The sequence below is a fragment of the Simochromis diagramma genome, unplaced genomic scaffold (assembly GCF_900408965.1).
Source record: "Simochromis diagramma unplaced genomic scaffold, fSimDia1.1 OVJJ01000402.1, whole genome shotgun sequence".
NCBI classification, from domain to species: Eukaryota; Metazoa; Chordata; class Actinopteri; order Cichliformes; family Cichlidae; genus Simochromis; species Simochromis diagramma.
The window spans coordinates 3,981,915-3,999,853 of record NW_024386972.1 but is presented as its reverse complement, the minus strand read 5'-3'; the positions used below and the strand labels follow the sequence as shown (position 1 = coordinate 3,999,853).

The following is a 17,939-nucleotide window of genomic DNA, read 5'->3' as shown; positions in this document are numbered from 1 at the left end:
TTTATTGACTTAAAAAACAATAATTGGGTGAACAAGTTTGAATTTCCTTTGGATTTTCTCTAATCCACAGGGTCAAAAGTATACATACACCCCACTAGGATCTGGCTAAATGTCTGCAAACTGCACCGTGACCAGACACTTTTGGTAGCCCTCTACCAGTTTCTTATATAATCCTAGCTGCATATTTGACTAAATGTCTTGGCAGAATTGGTAGTGGTCTTTTAAATTCGTTGGTTTTCTTCAACAGATCTGGCTTTTAAGTGTAGACCACAAGGTCGGAGCTTTGGGAAGGCCATTCCAGAAGATTAAAGTTAGCATGCTTGCCAAAATCAGTTTTGATTTGTGTTGGGTCTCATTGTCCCGCTGGAACACCCAACTATGTCCAAGTTTCAACTATCTAGCTGTTAATTTGAGGTGACGTTGATAAATTTTAAGTTAATCCTGCTTGTCATTATTCTCTCCACTTTGTGCGATGTACCTTTACAGCAAAACAGCCCAGAGCGTGATGCTACCACCACCATGCATGATAGCTGGTACACTGGTCTTAGGTGTGAAAGCCTCACGTTTACTCATCCAAACATATCTCTTGTCGCTATGGCTAAATAGCTTAATTTTTGTCTTGTCTGACCATAAATCCTTTCTCCATAAGGCATTTTGCTCGTTCATGTGGGCATCTGCAAATTTCAGTTGAGCTTGAACCTCTCAATTTTGAAAGAGAGACTTCCTTTTTGGTCAGCACCCTTGCAGTTCATGGCCATATAAAACTGGCTTTACTGTGGACAGTCGCACTGTTAAAGCAGTTTCCATCTCACAGCAGGCTTGAGCCTTGGTGGTTCCTAGATTGTCCCTGAACATCCTACCCAATTTTCTTTCATCTGAGCGCAAGAGTTTAGACCAGGGGTACACTCCAGGCCCTCAAGGCCTGGAGTGTACTGCAGGTTTTAGATCTCACCCTGGGTCAGCACACATGAATCACATGATTAGTTCATTACCAGCCTCTGGAGAACTTCAGGACACATTGAGGAGGTAATTTAGTCATTTAAATCAGCTGTGTTGGATCAAGGACACATCTAAAACATGCAGGACACTGACCCTTGAGGCACCCACCCCTGGTTTACACCTTGGCAGTGGTGACACATGTGAATAACTTGTATTTACATATAGTTGTTTGAAGACACCTTTCCAACTTGTGTAAATGTTCAGTTCTACTTCTTAGATCCTGACAGTCTTGGGCTTTCATTGTTCTGATTGTTAGTCGATCCAATGAGTGCTGTCAAACAAATAATTTTTAAGAGAAACTACTAATGAGAAAGCAATAAACCCTGGCCTTGTCAAGTTAAGCAACACTGAAGCACCTTTAGCAGCACTTATTAAGATTTAAATGAGTGTATGTACATATTTGTATGTATATTTTTTTTAACACTATGTGGATTAAAGAAAATCCAAAATAAATTCAAATTTGTCCACCCAATTCTTAATTTATAAAGTCACTAAAATATATGCTGTACAATAATTCCACCCTGGAAAATGAAATCATTCGAAAGAGATTATTAAAAGCCCCAAATTATAATGACATTCATATCTGTGATCAGTGTATGTAAAACTCTGACCACAACTGTAGACACAGACAAGGCATTTAAATGTGTAATCCTTCATTTCCAAGAGTTAATGGACAGATTTAAGATTTGAACATAAATTATAAGATAGATTTATACATTTGGGGCGTAGCTAATACATTTCCCCCTCTCATAAATCAATTTTATTTTATTGACTATTAAATGAAGATCAGAAAGCCCAGTGGCTTCTGGTAATCTTACAAAACCCAAAATATAAATTTTACCATGACGTGAAAGAGAGGAAATCACCAATTACTCACTTTCGAGGTTAAATCTATATCGCTGAGACTAAATCTCTTCAATGAGTGCTTAAGGTGTTACTTATTATTTCTCTGTTACTTTAGTGAAGGATTTCAAGATAGAAGACAGCAGTAACAACAACGAGAAGCATTTTAACTCCATAAGACGTCCTTATGGAGTTAAAATCTTGAAAACCAATTTAAAATATATCCAGGAAATGTTTAGAAATCTCAGGCGTATTTAGCTTCGTTCCTGACACCAACTACAAAACCATTCTGAAAGCGAGAACTAAGTATGCGTAAACCAAAATGTCTCATGGAACTACTCTAAATGTTTGGCATGCACAGCGCAAATTTATTTAGAATCATAAAACCCAAAGACACAGAGAGTGAAAACAGAAATAAATGAGCAACAACTGTTAATGGAATTACAAGTGTATTGAAAATATTGTGAATTTATTTCAGATTTTTAATACAGTAGACATTATCAGACTGAAAACAGCTCGACCCCTCTCTCTCCTCATTAGGAAAACGCTGCTTTTGGTGCTCTGGCCAGCCGGCGTTGTTGTAATAGTATATAATGCCATCTGTTTTGGTAAGTGCTCTAATGATGTCCTCACGACAGCACCTTTGTTATAAGTTTTTATGCCGAGATGTTGTGATGAGTTGAGAGAAGCTGGCACCATCCATCTATCAGGGCCCAAGTTAAAGCTAAAGTGCGAGACCTTTGGATAGTAATTAATTTACATTCACGGAGCTGGGTAAGCCTAATGGATAAATCTGTTTAGTTAAATTAAAGGATTAAATATCAAATATAGCATTAGCTCAGGAAGCCCAAACAAGATGATCCACTGATATACATCTAACTTACAAATACATGGATCCTAAAGCCAGTTTTCAGTTGCCGTCTCTACAACAAGCAACCTACTTCCACCCAGCTCCTTTTTCATACTTTTGCAATTGATGGGTGCTCCATTTTATACTGGGAGTCTTACTGCTGCTCTGCCTGCTTTCGGCTTTCACCACCCATGGCATAGCTACAATGACAAAGCAATGGTGGAAAACCCTATGAAAGCCGATGCGTTCATGGGCAGGATCACAATCTCAAAAAAAGGAAGAAGTGATCAACGGCTAGGGCAACACCGATCGCCACAACTGCTCTCACGGCCATAAAAGGGAAGCAAAAGTTTCGCACTGCAGCTTTAAGCCTCACGATGTAACATTCTCGCCAGCTTTTCATTTTGTACCGGACTCTTTTACGCTTAAATCCTATCCTCCGTTTGCATGTACATTTCCTCAGTGTTGCCATGCTACGTTTGCCTAAAATTAAACATGATTTTAGGAGAAAAACAATGTTCCACTCAGTGTAAACACGGAACTCAGAAGTCAAATTTGTTTTGCGGTACTCGAGCATTTTTGACTCAACTGACAGGAAGCGAAGGAATGGATGCAAGTCATAAGGCATTAGGTTGATCCTGACTCTTAAGAACAAATGAACAATTGCTCCAGTTTTCAGATTTTTTTTAAAGATATATTTTTACAAGGCCGTCAGCCAAATATTGGAATGCAGAAATATATTTATCAGGTTCGAACAATATTTTCTTTTGCTTTTTTTTTTTTTTTTGAAAGTCGATAAGAAAGAAAAAACAATTAAACACATAAATAATCTACGCATTCCACACATCAGAATCAAAGATTAACATGAACACTGATGCACCTAAAATTCTGAAATAACGACCTTTGTAGCACATCAAAGGGAAACCAGACCCTGTTCGGAAATCAACGCGGCGCCAACGGTTCTGATGATCCAAAGCGATGCAGCTCCACAGCACGTTACAAAAATAGACGCAGTTCTGCCTTCACAGTCACCGACACAACACCTCACTACAACACCTACTACAGTATATCGCCATGCATGGGTGACATGTTGTTTTGTAACGCCAGAACTGCCACATGACTGGCTGCTACACCTATCAGGGAGCTCTATGCTGCAGATGTTTAAGGACAAAATAGTCACACGAGTTGGATAAAATCAGTTAAGCAAAAAGCCGCTCATGCCACAATGTTAAAAAAAAAACAACTCCAACAATCATGTTATGCAAAGAGGCGACTTAGTGTGCTCTAGTGGACCACAGAGATGGTTGTAAAAATGTTGTCATTTGACACGCTCTTGGCACTAATGATATATTCATCCAGCACCCAAAAACTCAGTGAAATTTTTTATCTTTCTAAGGTAAAGTTACAATTCTCATTAACTGCTTACGCTAAGCGGCAGTTTCATTCTAATGTTAAACAAATTCCCTATATTATCGCGAGAAAACTCCGTCCAATTATTGCACAGCTAATCTTTTTCAAAGTGCTTGAACTTTTCTCAATAGATATCCAGTGTAGATTTCTGCTAAAGGCAACCACAGTGTTGCACCCTGCAGGTTGTGTAAAGCTTTGGCCTACTGGTTGTCAGAATGCTCAGGCTAATAGGAAGGTCTGGGTTCCCTCAGTATTCTCTCATATTTCATTAAAGCAAGCATTTTATTTCTTTATTATTATTTTTTTTGCAAAAAGCAAAACAAACATGACCTCTCACCTCTTCATTTCAAATCTAAACTGCTCAGAAATTAAATCTATTTATGAGAACAGTTGAAAACTTGTTGTAAACTACAATAAAGGCAACACTCTTGAATCAGTAATGTACCTTAACAGTTAAAATGTTACTCCATATTTAAGTGCTCCACTCCTTGTCAGTTTTGAAGAATAATTAATTCATACTTACATAAAAATGATCGGCTACATAACTGATCTTGCATGAAGAATGCACACCAAAAGTGGCAAAACAGCAGAAAATGGAAGTGACTTTTAAAATGCATCTAATTCAAATCTGAAACATCTTTTTTTTCCCATCTTGAATAATTTGTTTAGTTACAGCTACAAAAACCACAAAAACAAGCAAAAATGTGGTCAAGGCCCTTATAAAGCTGACTTTAATCCTCAGAGAATGAGAAATGTATAGCTGTCAAAGGACTGTGGAATTTCTTCTTATCGGTCGTTTTGCCTTGAAGCTGACCACAGTTTAGCGATCTTAGCCACTGCGGTCTCCGGTGCGCTGTATCCGGGCCAGGACTAGCTCACGGGACACCTTCTTGCGGTCTTTGGCCAGACCCAAGAAACACATGAAGTCGATGAAACAAGTGGTAAGGTTCAACTTGCAGCCAAACTCGCTGGTTGCATAGTCATATGGGAACGTGTGGTGATAGTTGTGAAATCCCTCACCTGCAAAGCACAGGAAACAGGAATGAACGATTCGTTAAAAAAACATGTAAAACTGGATTTCAGTCAAAAGCCGTCTTTGCAACGCGTTCCATGTTTTCAGTTTTCAGTCTTTAAAAGAAAAAGAAGATTCTTCAACTGTTTCACTGCTGGGATCTGTGTTTACAGGTAGCCTGTGGTGTTGTCACAGGTTTTGGGTGGTTCGATACCACTGGCTGTGATGTCATTACTGCTGCTCCCACCTGTCTGCTTATCCCACCTGTAAAGTCCCCTGAGCCGCGCTTCCCTCCTTTCCATTCTCTAATCATTCCCTGCAGTATTTATAATCCCACCTCACCCACTTTTCAGATCGTCTCTGAGCTTTGTCGGGTGTTTGCCTGCTTATGAGGTGTACTACAAACCAAAATAAAAGGGAAAAAAAAAGGCTGTCAAACCAGAATTCTAATGTTTATAAGTTCAGTTTCATTCTTTTCCTGATGATATTCCCTAGATGCAAACCTGCTTCAGCCAAACCATGGTAATGCCACACAACTAGAGAGTAAAGACGCAGTAGCACATAAGTCCTTTTTTAACTAATACTGCAGCCAGCAATTCTGAGCTTTGAAAACGTATTGATCTATTGAACAACCCGACCAATATATCAACCGCCGATCTATCAGCCAATATTTGCTATTTGGCTGATAAGGAAAAAGAAGGGACAAGGGGAAACACCCTTCAATCATGAGTGGTGATCTTACATAGTTTGTCCACCTGAAACTCAATTTCCCTGTTGGCTACAAACATAACCAGCTGATTAGAGCAGAGCTCAGTGTATAAACAAGAAATTTACAATTACATTTATTTCCGTTGTCATATTATCTTAGTAAATAACTAGACTAGGCCTATACTATACTAAAACTATACCTAAAAGCACATCTTCATCATCATGTTATCTCAAGCTGAAAGTTGGAAAGCTCTCATGTGCTGCTGCCAACGGTACACACTGAGAGACAGCGAAATAAATGTTTCAGCCAGCAGTGCTCTATTTTTATTCCTCCATGACCTTTTTGGCTCGAGTTTAGTAGGTAGTCCTTGATTAGCTAGATAACGTTCCTTTTATAGCTGTATGCACAAAGCCTGATGAAGAAAGACTGGGTTACCCAAAAATGTTGATAACAGCGTTTTTTTATACCCTTTATCTTTATCTTATCCTATTTTAGTGTGTGTCCAGCCAGCTAATGCAACTAAAGCTTGGCCATGTGGACCTTGCCTAAAGGTTGTAGAACAAGACGTTCTACAACCTTGTGAAACATTTTTCCCCCTGAAGAAAAACTTGTTTTGCAACCACGTAGCTTTGTAGTGATTTTGTGTCTTCCAGGCTTTGACTGTTAGGAGTTTATATGGTTTTATGCACATAAATTCTACATTTAAATTCTGATAAATTCTTTATGAAAAACTGATCAAGAGATTGGCATTGGCCTTGTTCACCAATATAAAATGATAGTCAGTGTCGGACAGCTAACTGCTGCATTAATTCAGTTTTGCACTGACTAATTGTTTAAACCTGGTGTGATGAGCTGACAGCTTTTAAAACTGTTCAGTTATTTAAAGGAAAAGCAATACTACAAAAAAATATTGGAATTGACTAAAATGCTTTAAATGTTAATATCATCCGAGAATTGCACAGCAGTTGCATCCCTAAAATAAACAATTCAGAAGCAACTGCAGGAACAATGACAGACTGTGGTGGTATATTGGTGACATCGTGTGATGTTCCCTAACAAAAGACGACTTTCTTCCCTGCATAATCATTACCAAAGATACAGCTGCTAAATTGTGCCTCTTCTAAAACTAGACTTAACTTGCTATGGGGTGAATAGCTGGGTGCCATCTTAGAATATCCAGCTCTTTTGATATATCTATCGGGTGCTCTTTGTCACTGCACTGCTGACTCCTACTGGTTGAACAAGGTGCATGCATAGTGAGGGGAGGAGGTGGACAAAGTGGTAATCAGGTAAAAATCGTTAATAAAATAGGTTCAAATCAAGTATGTACTTTTTGTTTTTAAACATTTTATCCACCATTTAGCACATCTGGTAAATAAAATGTTTACATGGGCCTGTAAAAGTCGTTCCTTTTGTTTTAGTTCAATTCAGTCCAATTCAAGTTCGTTTATATAGCGCGAAATCACAGCAACAGCCGCCTCACGGCGCTTTATACTGCAAGGTAACGACCCTGCAGTATTAAGGAGGCATTCCCAACAATCGGAAGATCCCCTATGAGCAAGCTGTCGGCGACGGTGGGAAGGAAAAACTCGCTTTTAACAGGAAACCTCCGGAAGAACCAGGCGCGGGAACAGGGAGCCACGTGCCACGACCGTTTGCGAGGTGAGGGGACAGAGAAAAGAAAAAAGAGAAAGCATAGGAAGACAGGGCAAAACAGAAACTATGGGGGAGAGAGATGATAATCACTGGTTAGCAAATTTGTTTAAGCATAATTGGATGATTTGACTTTTACTGCACTGAACGCTTGACGCAACTGTGCAGTCAAATAAAAGCAAAACGAGGGCATGTATCGTGTACAATGTAATTACATTTGCTCTGAAGGTGACGCTATACCAAAGTAACAAACTTACATTAAAAATCTGGCTTTTCTTCTTCAATTTTACTTAAAAAATACTTAAAAATATCCCTATACAAGCATTCGCTGTCCTGTGCTGTACATTCTGGTGTGTAATTTCTGCCATGAGCATGTGTTGGGGTGTTGTTCATACCTATAGCACTGAAAGTGACAAACTTGTTCTCTCTGGGGTTGATGTTCTTGTCATAGGGCCTGTTTCCCCACATGTGGGCAGCGCTGTTGACCAGCCAGGTAGCGTTCAGCACCAAGGTGTACCTAAGCAGAGTTGGGACGAAGTAGGCCACCCACAGAGACTCCCCCCACAGGTAACAAGGCACGATTGTTGGGATAATAAAGCACATGACCAGCACGGAGAGCTTGTAATACCTGTTGAGGAGATAGCGAGAGTAGGTATCAGCAAAAAACAAATTATTTAAATACAAAAACTCTGTTTGCCAGATAAGAAAATGCTCACTTTTTTTTCCCTTTATTTCCACTTGACCTATTTTCCATTCAGGCCTGCTCTCCGTGAATCTTACGTTAGTAATTGTCACCTTGTTAAACCAGAATGACTAACACAGCTTGCCATTATGAAAACATCTCCACAGCAGTACTCTAACATTTACTTATATTTATAGAAACTGCAACACTACTGTCTTGCTATTTGCACTCATTGCACTTAGTTTTTTTTTTTAGCAACTAGATGCAGTGTGAAGTCTGAACCTTAATCATGCCACTTACTTCCTCTGAAACATGACAACTTTGTCTGTTAGCAGGTCGGTGAGCTCCAGCTTGCGTCCTTTCTCGATCACGTCAGGGTGTTTGCGTACCAACAGCCAGCCGATATGAGAAAAGAAAAAGCCGCGGACGGCATTGTGAGGGTCGGCGTCTGTTTCCGAGTATTTGTGGTGAACCCTGTGGTCTCGAGCCCATTCAAAGATATCATTCTGTGGTTTGGAATTAAGATCAAGATTATGCACACTGTTGACACAGCACGGTACTTATAGTGAAACAAAAGCTGCTATTATCTTGGCTCCAGGTCATAAGTGTGTGTTTGTATACTAAAAAGATGTGTCAGCAGAACAGTCATTTTTGCTTGCCTGAAATGCCATGGAGTTAGCTACACCGAGGAAAATCCTTAAAGGTAATCTAGCCTTGTAGGATCTGTGACTCCACAGGCGATGCGCTCCTGCAGTGACTCCTAACGCACTTATCAAAAAACAAAGTACAGCTGTGGAAAGAAACACATGGGCAAATTAGTTTGACCTACTTTTGTGCTCATGTCAACAGCACTTTGTTGCACAGATGCTGCACACTGCAGTGTTTGTGCATTATTTTCTGCACAATTGCACTGTTATTGTTAGGGCTGGGAAGAACATCCAGCAACAAGTGACAGATCACGAGACAGATACATCGTGACAGACGCGTTTCTGTTTTTTTCCCCCAAATAGCATAAATTGTTAAAGCACTAGAGTATTTGTTTACCACAATCTTTATCAATTTGATCCAAAAGGCTCTTCGGGATTTGATTCGATTTTGTGCACAATTTCCAGCGGAAATTGCAAATTTCCCTCAGGTCACCTGGTTAGCACTGGCCTGTCTGTTTCCCAAGGAGATTACAGTGTAAAGCTGTGTCCTTTACAGTGTAAAAGAAGCCAAATCTAATAATAAAAACATTTCATGGTTGAGTTCATGAAAGACTAAAAGCTAAAAGAGTTGTGACACAGCAGTGAAGAAACTGTATAAATAAAGTGCAGTTTATGCTAATTATCCAGCTATTCTTCATTTGTCTACTTGACCTTTATTTTTAAAAAACTGACATTAAGGAGGCCAGTTTATTTTCCTGACAGCCCAGCTTAAAGGTACGTGCTGTGACATGTAATCTCTGATGACTTTATTCCTGATCTATAATCCTCCACCTCCATGAAGGATGCTGGGAGGATCACAGATATATGCAGCCGCCTATTTGCATTCACCACCGGCGAGAAAAGCAGGGCGCGCTGCTGACATAACAGCTGTTGATTTGATAAAATATGATTTCCACTAAGTAAGTAAACAAAACCAACACGCAAAAAAAGGAGAAAAGGGGGTGTAACAGGCAATTTTCTTTTCGCACTTACACCAAAGCAAGGTCAAACGAGATGCTGAAGGTACGACGAACACGCCGTACAAGGCTCCTATGTGCAACAGAGTCATCAGTATGACATTTTTCCATACGATGATCCGGGGAGGTTTTGGGCCCTCTTTCTCTTTGTACGTGTGATCAAACGCGTCTTCTCTGGCGCTCTCTGGAAGAACATCCCCGTTGCTGGACTTGCGCTGCTGCTGCTTGTTCTCTAACGCCTCCGCCTCCGTCATTGTGGCAGCGGTGCTGTGATGCTGTGAGCGGCAAACAGAGGAGAGAAGTCAGTCGCCTCGGCGCTTTTTGTGTGTAATGGAGGCTGTTTTGTCAATATGTTAATTAATTTTTGTGCTGACTAGCCCCGGCAGGCTAGCTGCTTGCTGGCTGGCGCTGTCGGAGGATGAAGAGGAAGACGGTAGCGATGATGCTGACTTATAAAGCGGTAACGCGACGCTCCAACGCGCCAAAAAAAACTGATGAAACACCTGTGGGAGGGAAAATTTTTACTCAATAACTCACCGAAGATAGGCAGAAGGGCAGAAACGAGATAAACGGAGGACAGTCTGCTTGACCCAAAATTACAGTAACCCAGAAAAGGGAGAGTGATAGCTCCGCAACGAGAACTAGAACTCGTGGTGTGGCCGACCAATGAGCGCTCGCCTGTCGCCTCTTGCTCGGGCTCTGATTGGCTGTTTGTTTATCTGCTGTTCACCTTTTATTCATTCTCCGGTTTGCCAGATGTATATTTGCCACCTCTGGAGACTAGCCGATCTTGTTGCTGTCTAGACATGCACAAACATTGAACCGTGTAACCGTTTTCCTTTTGAAATCACGCGTGGACTGAAACACAAGCACTGTGTTAATGATGCAAGTGGAACAAAACAAGTCACTGTACCCAAACCCCGGCAGTAGAGCCCCCTCCCCCCTGTCCTCCACCCACGTAGGAAAATAGGATGCTTCATCTGTTACGTCATCCTCATTCTCCGTCTATAGAAGTTTAATTGTGAGATACAAACTTTCAATGTGCCCAAAAATAGCATAAGCTGCTGAACACCAGAAAAAGTATTTTAGGCATGACGGGAAAAAAACAACTGAGTCTCCATAAACACTGCAGAACAGGTCGAAAAAGGCTGTTTACGTCACCCTGTGAAGAAGAGCTTTGACTCTGCTGCAAAATAGAAACAGATACACACTGCATGGCCAAATTAAGGATCACACGGCCCATATTTACCCGGGCGAGCAGCAGAAAATGGATGGATGGTTGGACGGATGGACGAACACACCAATGGGTGTTCACCCTCTTGACCTACATTTGAAAAATAAATGGCAATCTGTCGCCATCTAATGGTGAAAATGAGGCAGCGCACGCAGCCGATACTGTTGATTTTCTGCAAACAGGGCTCACCTATTACTAAAATCTCCAATCCCCATGCACCAGCAGCAGACAAAAAAATAGCACCACATTGATGAATGCATATCACCGACTGACTGATACATATATTTTTTTCCTGCAGCATCTATCTGGCGTCATCATCAGGCGCCCGTATTTACTTCTGGTCCAGTTAGTTGCTGCTGATGCCTGCTGCGATGGAAGTAAACAGGGACGAAGCGGAGCGCTGCATTGACATTGCAGCGGCCGCCTTAACCAACCAACAGCCGGACAAGGCGCGGAGGTTCCTGGAGAAGGCGCAGAGGCTCTTCCCGACAGAGAAAGCCAAAGGTAAGTCAATATGGGGGGAAAGGGGGAGGGGGGCGCACATTCAGCTGCGAAGATGCACATCATCACCTCCACAGCCTGCAGCATCACCTGCACTCCTCATGAGCAGCGCATGTAGCCAGGGCCTTTGATAGCACTTAAGCTAGCTGGTTCATTTATGCAGCTTCTGCGTTTTTTCTTCTTCTTTTTTTTTTTTTGTACGAATTTCACTTTAAAATGAAGCTGTTCCATCAGTGTCTGCAGTGCTTTAATTTGCTTTTCTAACAGAAAGCTAAGCCTTTAATTTAGGTGAACAGGAGTGGACTGGGAGAAAGCCAAAATAAGTCCTAGATGTCCAAGATTACTACATGCTGCTTTCCCATGATTATTTCAAAAATTATTTTTGACAACACAGGTATTATCCTTCTAACCTCGCCAATCTAGCTCAATACTAAATAAATACAGAAATACAACATTCACCTGAATAAAAACAGAAAAGGGATCAATATAGCCACACATGCAAACAAATACTATATTTATTGGTGTGAAAAAGTTTGTCTTTTTCTTGTTTTTGTATTTTTTTTGTACATTTGTGTTACTTACATGCTTCAGATCATCAAACAAAATTCAGTACTACACAGAGATAATCTTGGATTCATTTTGAATCGATCAGTCACTTTAATAGAATCTCTCTGACAAAGTGAAGTGGGCTAAAAGATCTCAAAAAGCAACACATTATGCCACGTGCAGAGAAACAGTCATTGACATATATCAGTCTGGAAGGGGTTACGAAGCCATTTCTAAGGCTTTTGGACACCAGCGAACCAAAGTGAGAGCCATTATTTACAGTGGTGAACCTTCCCAGGAGTACCTGGCCTACCAATAGTACTCCAAGAGCACATCAATGGCTCATCCAGAAGGTCACAAAATTCTGTGGACTGATGAGACAAAAGCTGAACTTTATAGAAAGGTTGAGTGCCTTTGCATCTGGCATAAAACACACAGCATTTCATAAAAAGAACATCAGACCAGCGATCGGTTCCTGCGTTGAAGCTCAATAGCACAAAGCAACTGAAAAGCAACCAGCAAGTCCACCTTTAAATAAAAACCAAATGAAGGTTTTGGGTTGGCCTAGTCAAAGTCTGGAGTTAAATTCTATTCAGATACTTTAGGATGACCTTAAACAGACCATTCATACTGAAACAATTCTGCCAAGAACAGTGGGCCAAAATTCCTCCAGAGTGATGTGAAAGATTCATTGTGAGTTATCCCAAATGCTTGATGCCAGTTCTTGCTGCCGTGGATGGCACAACCAGTTATTAGGTTTAAGGGGCAATAACTTTTTCCCATGGGGCAGGTAGGTTGGTTAGTTTTTTCATTTAATAAATGAAATCCTGATATAAAAACTGCACTTTGTATTATATTTGAGTTATCCATGTCTAACATTAAGTTTTCTTTGATTCTCAAACATAGAAGTGGGACAAATGTGCAAAACAAATATGACATTAGGAAGGATGCAAATACTTTTTTGCGCCACTGTACATGGTGGCATGTGCTTGTGCCCAACTTTACCTCTTCTTAGATTCCTGTGGATACCCACATACACCCCAGATACGCCTTAGACCATGACCCACCTCACATATAAATATAAAACCTGTTAAAACTGCAGCCACAGCATATCTGAAAATAAAAGAAAGGAAATAAAGCTGCAACAAGCAGACAGATCCTCCAACAAAAACTATATTTAGTTTAATGATTTTCAAACACAGCTACAGTTTTATACTCTGCCCCCAAGAAGCTCTTATAATACCATTGAACTTGATTGCTTGGTAGCTTTACATCTGCTTGATGACATGGATAGTCCCACTATCGAACATTTTGTGTTTTTAACTGCTGTTGAGTACTTGATAGAATATCTTTGAACATATCTTCTAGTATTGCTGGATGTAATAGCAAAGAATGGATTTACACCCAGACAAGATATCCATTCAGACTTCAGCGGGGTGTCGGAGCCTCGACAACGGCAGAACATAAAGGAGAACGCCAGACCTGAAGAAAAGCCTGCAGAGTCTTCAAAATCCTACATGGCTGATCAGCTAGAAGCTGTGAGGAGGTATGTAAGACTGCTGATTACATAAAAATACTGTTGGTTAAAATAAACTCCTTGATGGGTATATTGACTGCAATTGTGATTGAAATTTGTAATCATGTGCTCTCTGCACAGGATAAAACAATGTAAAGACTTTTACGAAATTCTCGGGGTGTCGAAAGATGCCTCAGAGGATGAACTGAAGAGATCGTATAGAAAACTTGCTTTGAAATTCCATCCAGATAAGAACAGCGCTCCTGGGGCAACAGAGGCGTTTAAAGGTAAGACGGTGACTAAACTCATCCAAGGTTAATATAGCACTTACAGAAAGCAACTTATAGCAGCTTCGTGTTATAACTTTCCAACAGCTATTGGCAGCGCGTACGCTGTTCTGAGCAATGTTAACAAAAGGAGACAGTACGATCAGTGTGAGGAAGGGAGAAGACATCCTTCCAGACACGGCCCAGACAATGGAAACTTTGAGCCGGATATTTCACCTGAAGAGCTCTTTAATATGTTCTTTGGAGGAGGTTATCCATCAAGTTAGTCTCATAGTTTGGTGTTTCCATATAATGCATGTGAGACGGAGTATTTTAATTGCAAATATATATTTCTGTGGTGTGTTTTTTATGTGCTAAATGTGTTAAATCAATCTAGGCCATGCTCACGTATACAATAATGGGCGGATGCGTTACCAAAGGCGGGAGAGAAGAGAGCGACAGCAAGATGTAAGTTTGATACTTAAAAAGCTAAACTGTAACTGTATAGAGTTGTTTATGTTTTGCCAGCAGGGGGAGACATTTAGTCATCTGCCATTTTACAAGCTGAGGCTTCTCTCAGAGACTGTGTGTGTTTGTTTGAAATGTGTTTTTCCACAGGGAGGTCTCGCCCTCTTTGTGCAAGTCATGCCCATCCTCATCCTGGTTATTGTGTCAGCTCTCAGTCAAATAATGGTCAACAGCCCCTCCTACAGCCTCAGCTTCAGGCCGTGAGTGTGATCCTTGTAACACAAGAATCTAAAGTAACACAACTAACTGTTGTTCTGCAAAACTGCGAGGGACTTAGACAAAAGATTATCTCTACGTTAGCAGAATCCAACCCAGGTTTTTTTCACGGTACTTCTGCTTTCACTCGATCTTTGCATAAGCTGGGTGGTCGTGTTAGATTTGCCTTCACAGTATTTGCCGTTGTTTCTCCTCGTATTAATTTGCTGCTACCTCTGTTAGTTCCAATTAATCACAGAGCTCCTCTTGTTTGTGCTGCTGTCATGTGTCTTGTCCCGTTCCCAGTACACTGCCTTTGTGTGTTCAGATATACGCCTGCAGTTTCGGGCCCTGCTTTAAACCATTGTCAGCAGTGACTCATGTTAAGACAGACAGATGGTGCAAGATCTGTGCTGCATTCTGTCATATGATAACACTCCCACACTCTGGCCTGTTGTCACGTAGGTCAGCAGGTTACTCACAGAAGAGGCTGACTGAGAACCTGAAGGTGCCATATTATGTGGGGGAGCAGTTCTCCAAAGAGTTCACTGGTGTGAATCTGAAAAATCTGGAGCGGACGGTGGAGGATGATTATATTTCCAACCTTCGCAACAACTGCTGGAAAGAGAAACAGCAAAGTATGACAATAAATGATTCTTATATCTGAATTTAAGCATGAGTATTGGTGTGATTGTCAGTGTCATTATCAGTGCTGAGATCATTTTTTAATTGTGTGTGTGTTTGTGTGTGTTTGTTTTTTACAGAGGAAGGAATGCTATACAGAGCTCGCTATTTTGGGGACAGCGATCTATACCAAAGAGCACAGAGGGCTCGCACACCAAGCTGCGCCAAGTTGTCCGAGATCACAGCTTCTTTACATGGATGAAAATGCTTTCATGATTCAAAGCAAGTTCTTCAAACTCTGAATATTTTCTCATTTTGGCACCAGGGATGGGGCAAAAATATTGACATTCCAATATATAGCATTGATTCCCCTTGATTAACTTAGGGTTGCAGGAGGGCTGAAGCCTATCCCAGCTGGCATGGGGCTAAAGACTGAATACACAACCAGACAGACAGCCCATCAGAAGGCTTTCCGCTTGGTTATCCTCTGTTTTCTCAATACCATATTTGGCTTCAGTATGTCAATACTTGTATCATGCAAGCACATCAGACCAATTTTACTTACCAGAATCACAGCTTCATGACACTTGAACCTCTAAAAAGAATGGTGGTAAAGTCAACAAAAGTCAACCAGCTTGCTGTGAAGACGTTTTGAAAAAAGCTTTTTTTTTTTTCTTGTCTCCAGGTTTCCAGAATCACTACAAAAGATTACCAGTAATTTATTAAGATGCATTTCTACAATCTGGAGGCTGAAGATGACTCAACAAGGAGCAGACCAGCACCACTCGTCACCAAACAGATCACACAAACTAACTCAAACAATTTCTGTGGAAGTCTAGTATGTGGTAAAAAGATATAGCGTTAATATAGTGTTTTAGAATGGAAATGGTACCTAAAATAGCTTGCTATCCTCAAAAAATGTGGGTTTGAAAAACTTTAGGTTACTTGCGCAACTCTGGTTCTCAGAAAAGCATTCGTTTCGATGGCTCACTATGCGATGCTCCTCCTTGGGTATTCCTCAGAAATATTTATTTCATTATGCCAATCCTGATTGGCTGATGATCGTAACAAACATGTCATTCAGAACCAACCACCCTTAAGTAGCTTGCACAAATAAGCTATGTTTATTCAAGATAAGCTAGGCAGCTAGCACCCAGTTAGCTAACACTCCTGTCAGTAAAGCTGGCTAGCCTGTATTGCAGGTTGAGAGACTGCATAGTAGAGGTGAATGATACAAATATCGAATGTATCGATATCAACACTGTGGTATCGGATCGATACTAGTATGTTGGTATTCATACTTTGTTTCTATCCTCTAAGTTTGGTATGTATCCCACTGAATTGTGTTAAATGAATTCTTTTGTTTGTGTATTTTTCCATTACAAAAAATACCATAGTATAAAAACAAAACTATTTTTTGGTGGGGACTGTTACATCTATTTTATTTATAGCCTATAGCACATTTAAACAACAGAAGTTGACCCAAAGTATTTAAGAGATAGGCACATATACCAAAAACCCTGTTACATGAAATACATGAAAAACTGGAAGTTGTGTTGACAAATTATTGTGGAAAATAAAAATCATAGTGATTTGTGGTCATGAAAACATGTTTAGAATTTGCTAATTTGATGAGGATGTGATCACCAATCAATTAGGATTGGCATAATGGTTCTGAGTACACAGGGAGGCGCATTCCATGTCTAAACGTCAAAACGAATACTAAGAATGAGAACCTCCAAGCACTACAGAAAGAACATAAAGAACACTTTATATTTGTTTTGGGGGGAATGGTATGAAAACAGACCATACTTAAGTTATATGTAGTCATATGGATGTTATTTATGTAGCAATATAACAGATGCCACATTGAATGCCACCTTGATTTTATGCTGTAATTCAATGGAGAAAAGTTTGAGGGGTTTTGATTTTAGATGCACATTCTCAGACTATGCAGTAGTAATCTAATACGTCAAATGTCTAGGCTTTTTAGACACTTGAACACCTGAAATTTGTCTTCTTCTGCTGTGTGTGAGATAGCCACTAGGACATGTCCCTGTCACTTTACCTCCTTTAAATGTTTTAAGGGCAAACATGTAGTACAACTTCACAATAAATGCCATGAGAATGAGACGTGGCGATCCACAAAATGAGACTTTAACCAGTTCAAGTTGGGAACTGTCACGTCTCTGCTCAATCTGTCGGAAAAAGCCATTTTTTGTCTCACTTTTTAAGTTTATAGTATGCTACTTATTCTTTGTATTATTTCTTGGAGAAATAGATTATAAAGAGAGGATAAGAAAACCATACAGATCTTGTTCACTTCGTTTTTCCACCATGTTTTTAATTCTAGATGAAAATAAACATGGTTGCTCAAACGTGCTAAGTGTGACTCTCTGCTTTGAACAGAACAGGCACAGAATGGGAGATAAAAGCTCAGTCAGCGCATTTGGCACGTACAGTGTGCCGGCCGGCCGGCTTACAGAGACAGGGAACTAGAGACAAGGCGGCGTGCACGTTCAGCTCTTCAGTGACGTGCAAAATGTGCCTGGCAGGATGTGCAGCGTCACATTCTTTCAGCACAAACACACTCAGCTGTTTTTTTTGCAGACTGCAGATGCTGCACATCTGATTCATGACTTTGACTTCTTCAAATTTCACACTAGCTTTTTTTTAGGTTTTTAAACTTTTGCGACATCGTACATGAT

At 40.4% G+C, this 17,939-nt stretch overlaps 2 protein-coding genes across 4 annotated transcripts; one reads left to right on the top strand and one right to left on the bottom strand.

The window, feature by feature from the left end:
- Positions 1–2,274: 2,274 nt before the first annotated feature.
- scd (stearoyl-CoA desaturase (delta-9-desaturase)) lies at positions 2,275–13,829 on the bottom strand. Of its 2 annotated transcripts, none has more exons than XM_040039102.1 (6): positions 13,825–13,829; positions 9,838–10,096; positions 8,818–8,948; positions 8,459–8,664; positions 7,872–8,104; positions 2,275–5,122 (listed from the first exon to the last, which is right to left on the bottom strand). In XM_040039102.1, the coding sequence occupies exons 2-6, from the start codon at positions 10,073–10,075 to the stop codon at positions 4,932–4,934; spliced, it is 999 nt and encodes a 332-aa protein (XP_039895036.1). In that variant the 5' UTR covers positions 10,076–10,096; positions 13,825–13,829; the 3' UTR covers positions 2,275–4,931. The 2 variants fall into 2 exon arrangements, with proteins under 2 accessions (XP_039895036.1, XP_039895035.1); XM_040039101.1 differs by lacking the exon at positions 13,825–13,829 and adding an exon at positions 10,359–10,493.
- On the top strand, positions 11,225–16,077 carry dnajb12b (DnaJ heat shock protein family (Hsp40) member B12b). Of its 2 annotated transcripts, XM_040039094.1 has the most exons (9): positions 11,226–11,559; positions 13,471–13,648; positions 13,760–13,905; positions 13,993–14,166; positions 14,282–14,352; positions 14,503–14,612; positions 15,073–15,245; positions 15,372–15,513; positions 15,917–16,077. In XM_040039094.1, exons 1-8 carry the CDS (start codon positions 11,415–11,417, stop codon positions 15,491–15,493), a joined length of 1,119 nt encoding a protein of 372 aa, XP_039895028.1. In that variant the 5' UTR covers positions 11,226–11,414; the 3' UTR covers positions 15,494–15,513; positions 15,917–16,077. The 2 variants fall into 2 exon arrangements, with proteins under 2 accessions (XP_039895029.1, XP_039895028.1); XM_040039095.1 differs by having other exon boundaries at positions 11,225–11,559; positions 15,372–16,077.
- Positions 16,078–17,939: the final 1,862 nt, after the last annotated feature.

Coding starts and splice junctions, on each gene's coding strand:
- dnajb12b (XM_040039095.1), top strand. CDS start 11,415: ATGCCTGCTGCGATGGAAGTAAACAGGGACGAAGCGGAGCGCTGCATT. Junction 11,560..13,470: donor CCCGACAGAGAAAGCCAAAG/GTAAGTCAATAT, acceptor CATATCTTCTAG/TATTGCTGGATGTAATAGCA. Junction 14,353..14,502: donor GAAGAGAGCGACAGCAAGAT/GTAAGTTTGATA, acceptor GTTTTTCCACAG/GGAGGTCTCGCCCTCTTTGT.
- scd (XM_040039102.1), bottom strand. CDS start 10,075: ATGACGGAGGCGGAGGCGTTAGAGAACAAGCAGCAGCAGCGCAAGTCC. Junction 8,949..9,837: donor TCGTTTGACCTTGCTTTGGT/GTAAGTGCGAAA, acceptor TTCTTTCCACAG/CTGTACTTTGTTTTTTGATA. Junction 5,123..7,871: donor TGTCACTTTCAGTGCTATAG/GTATGAACAACA, acceptor TGTGCTTTGCAG/GTGAGGGATTTCACAACTAT.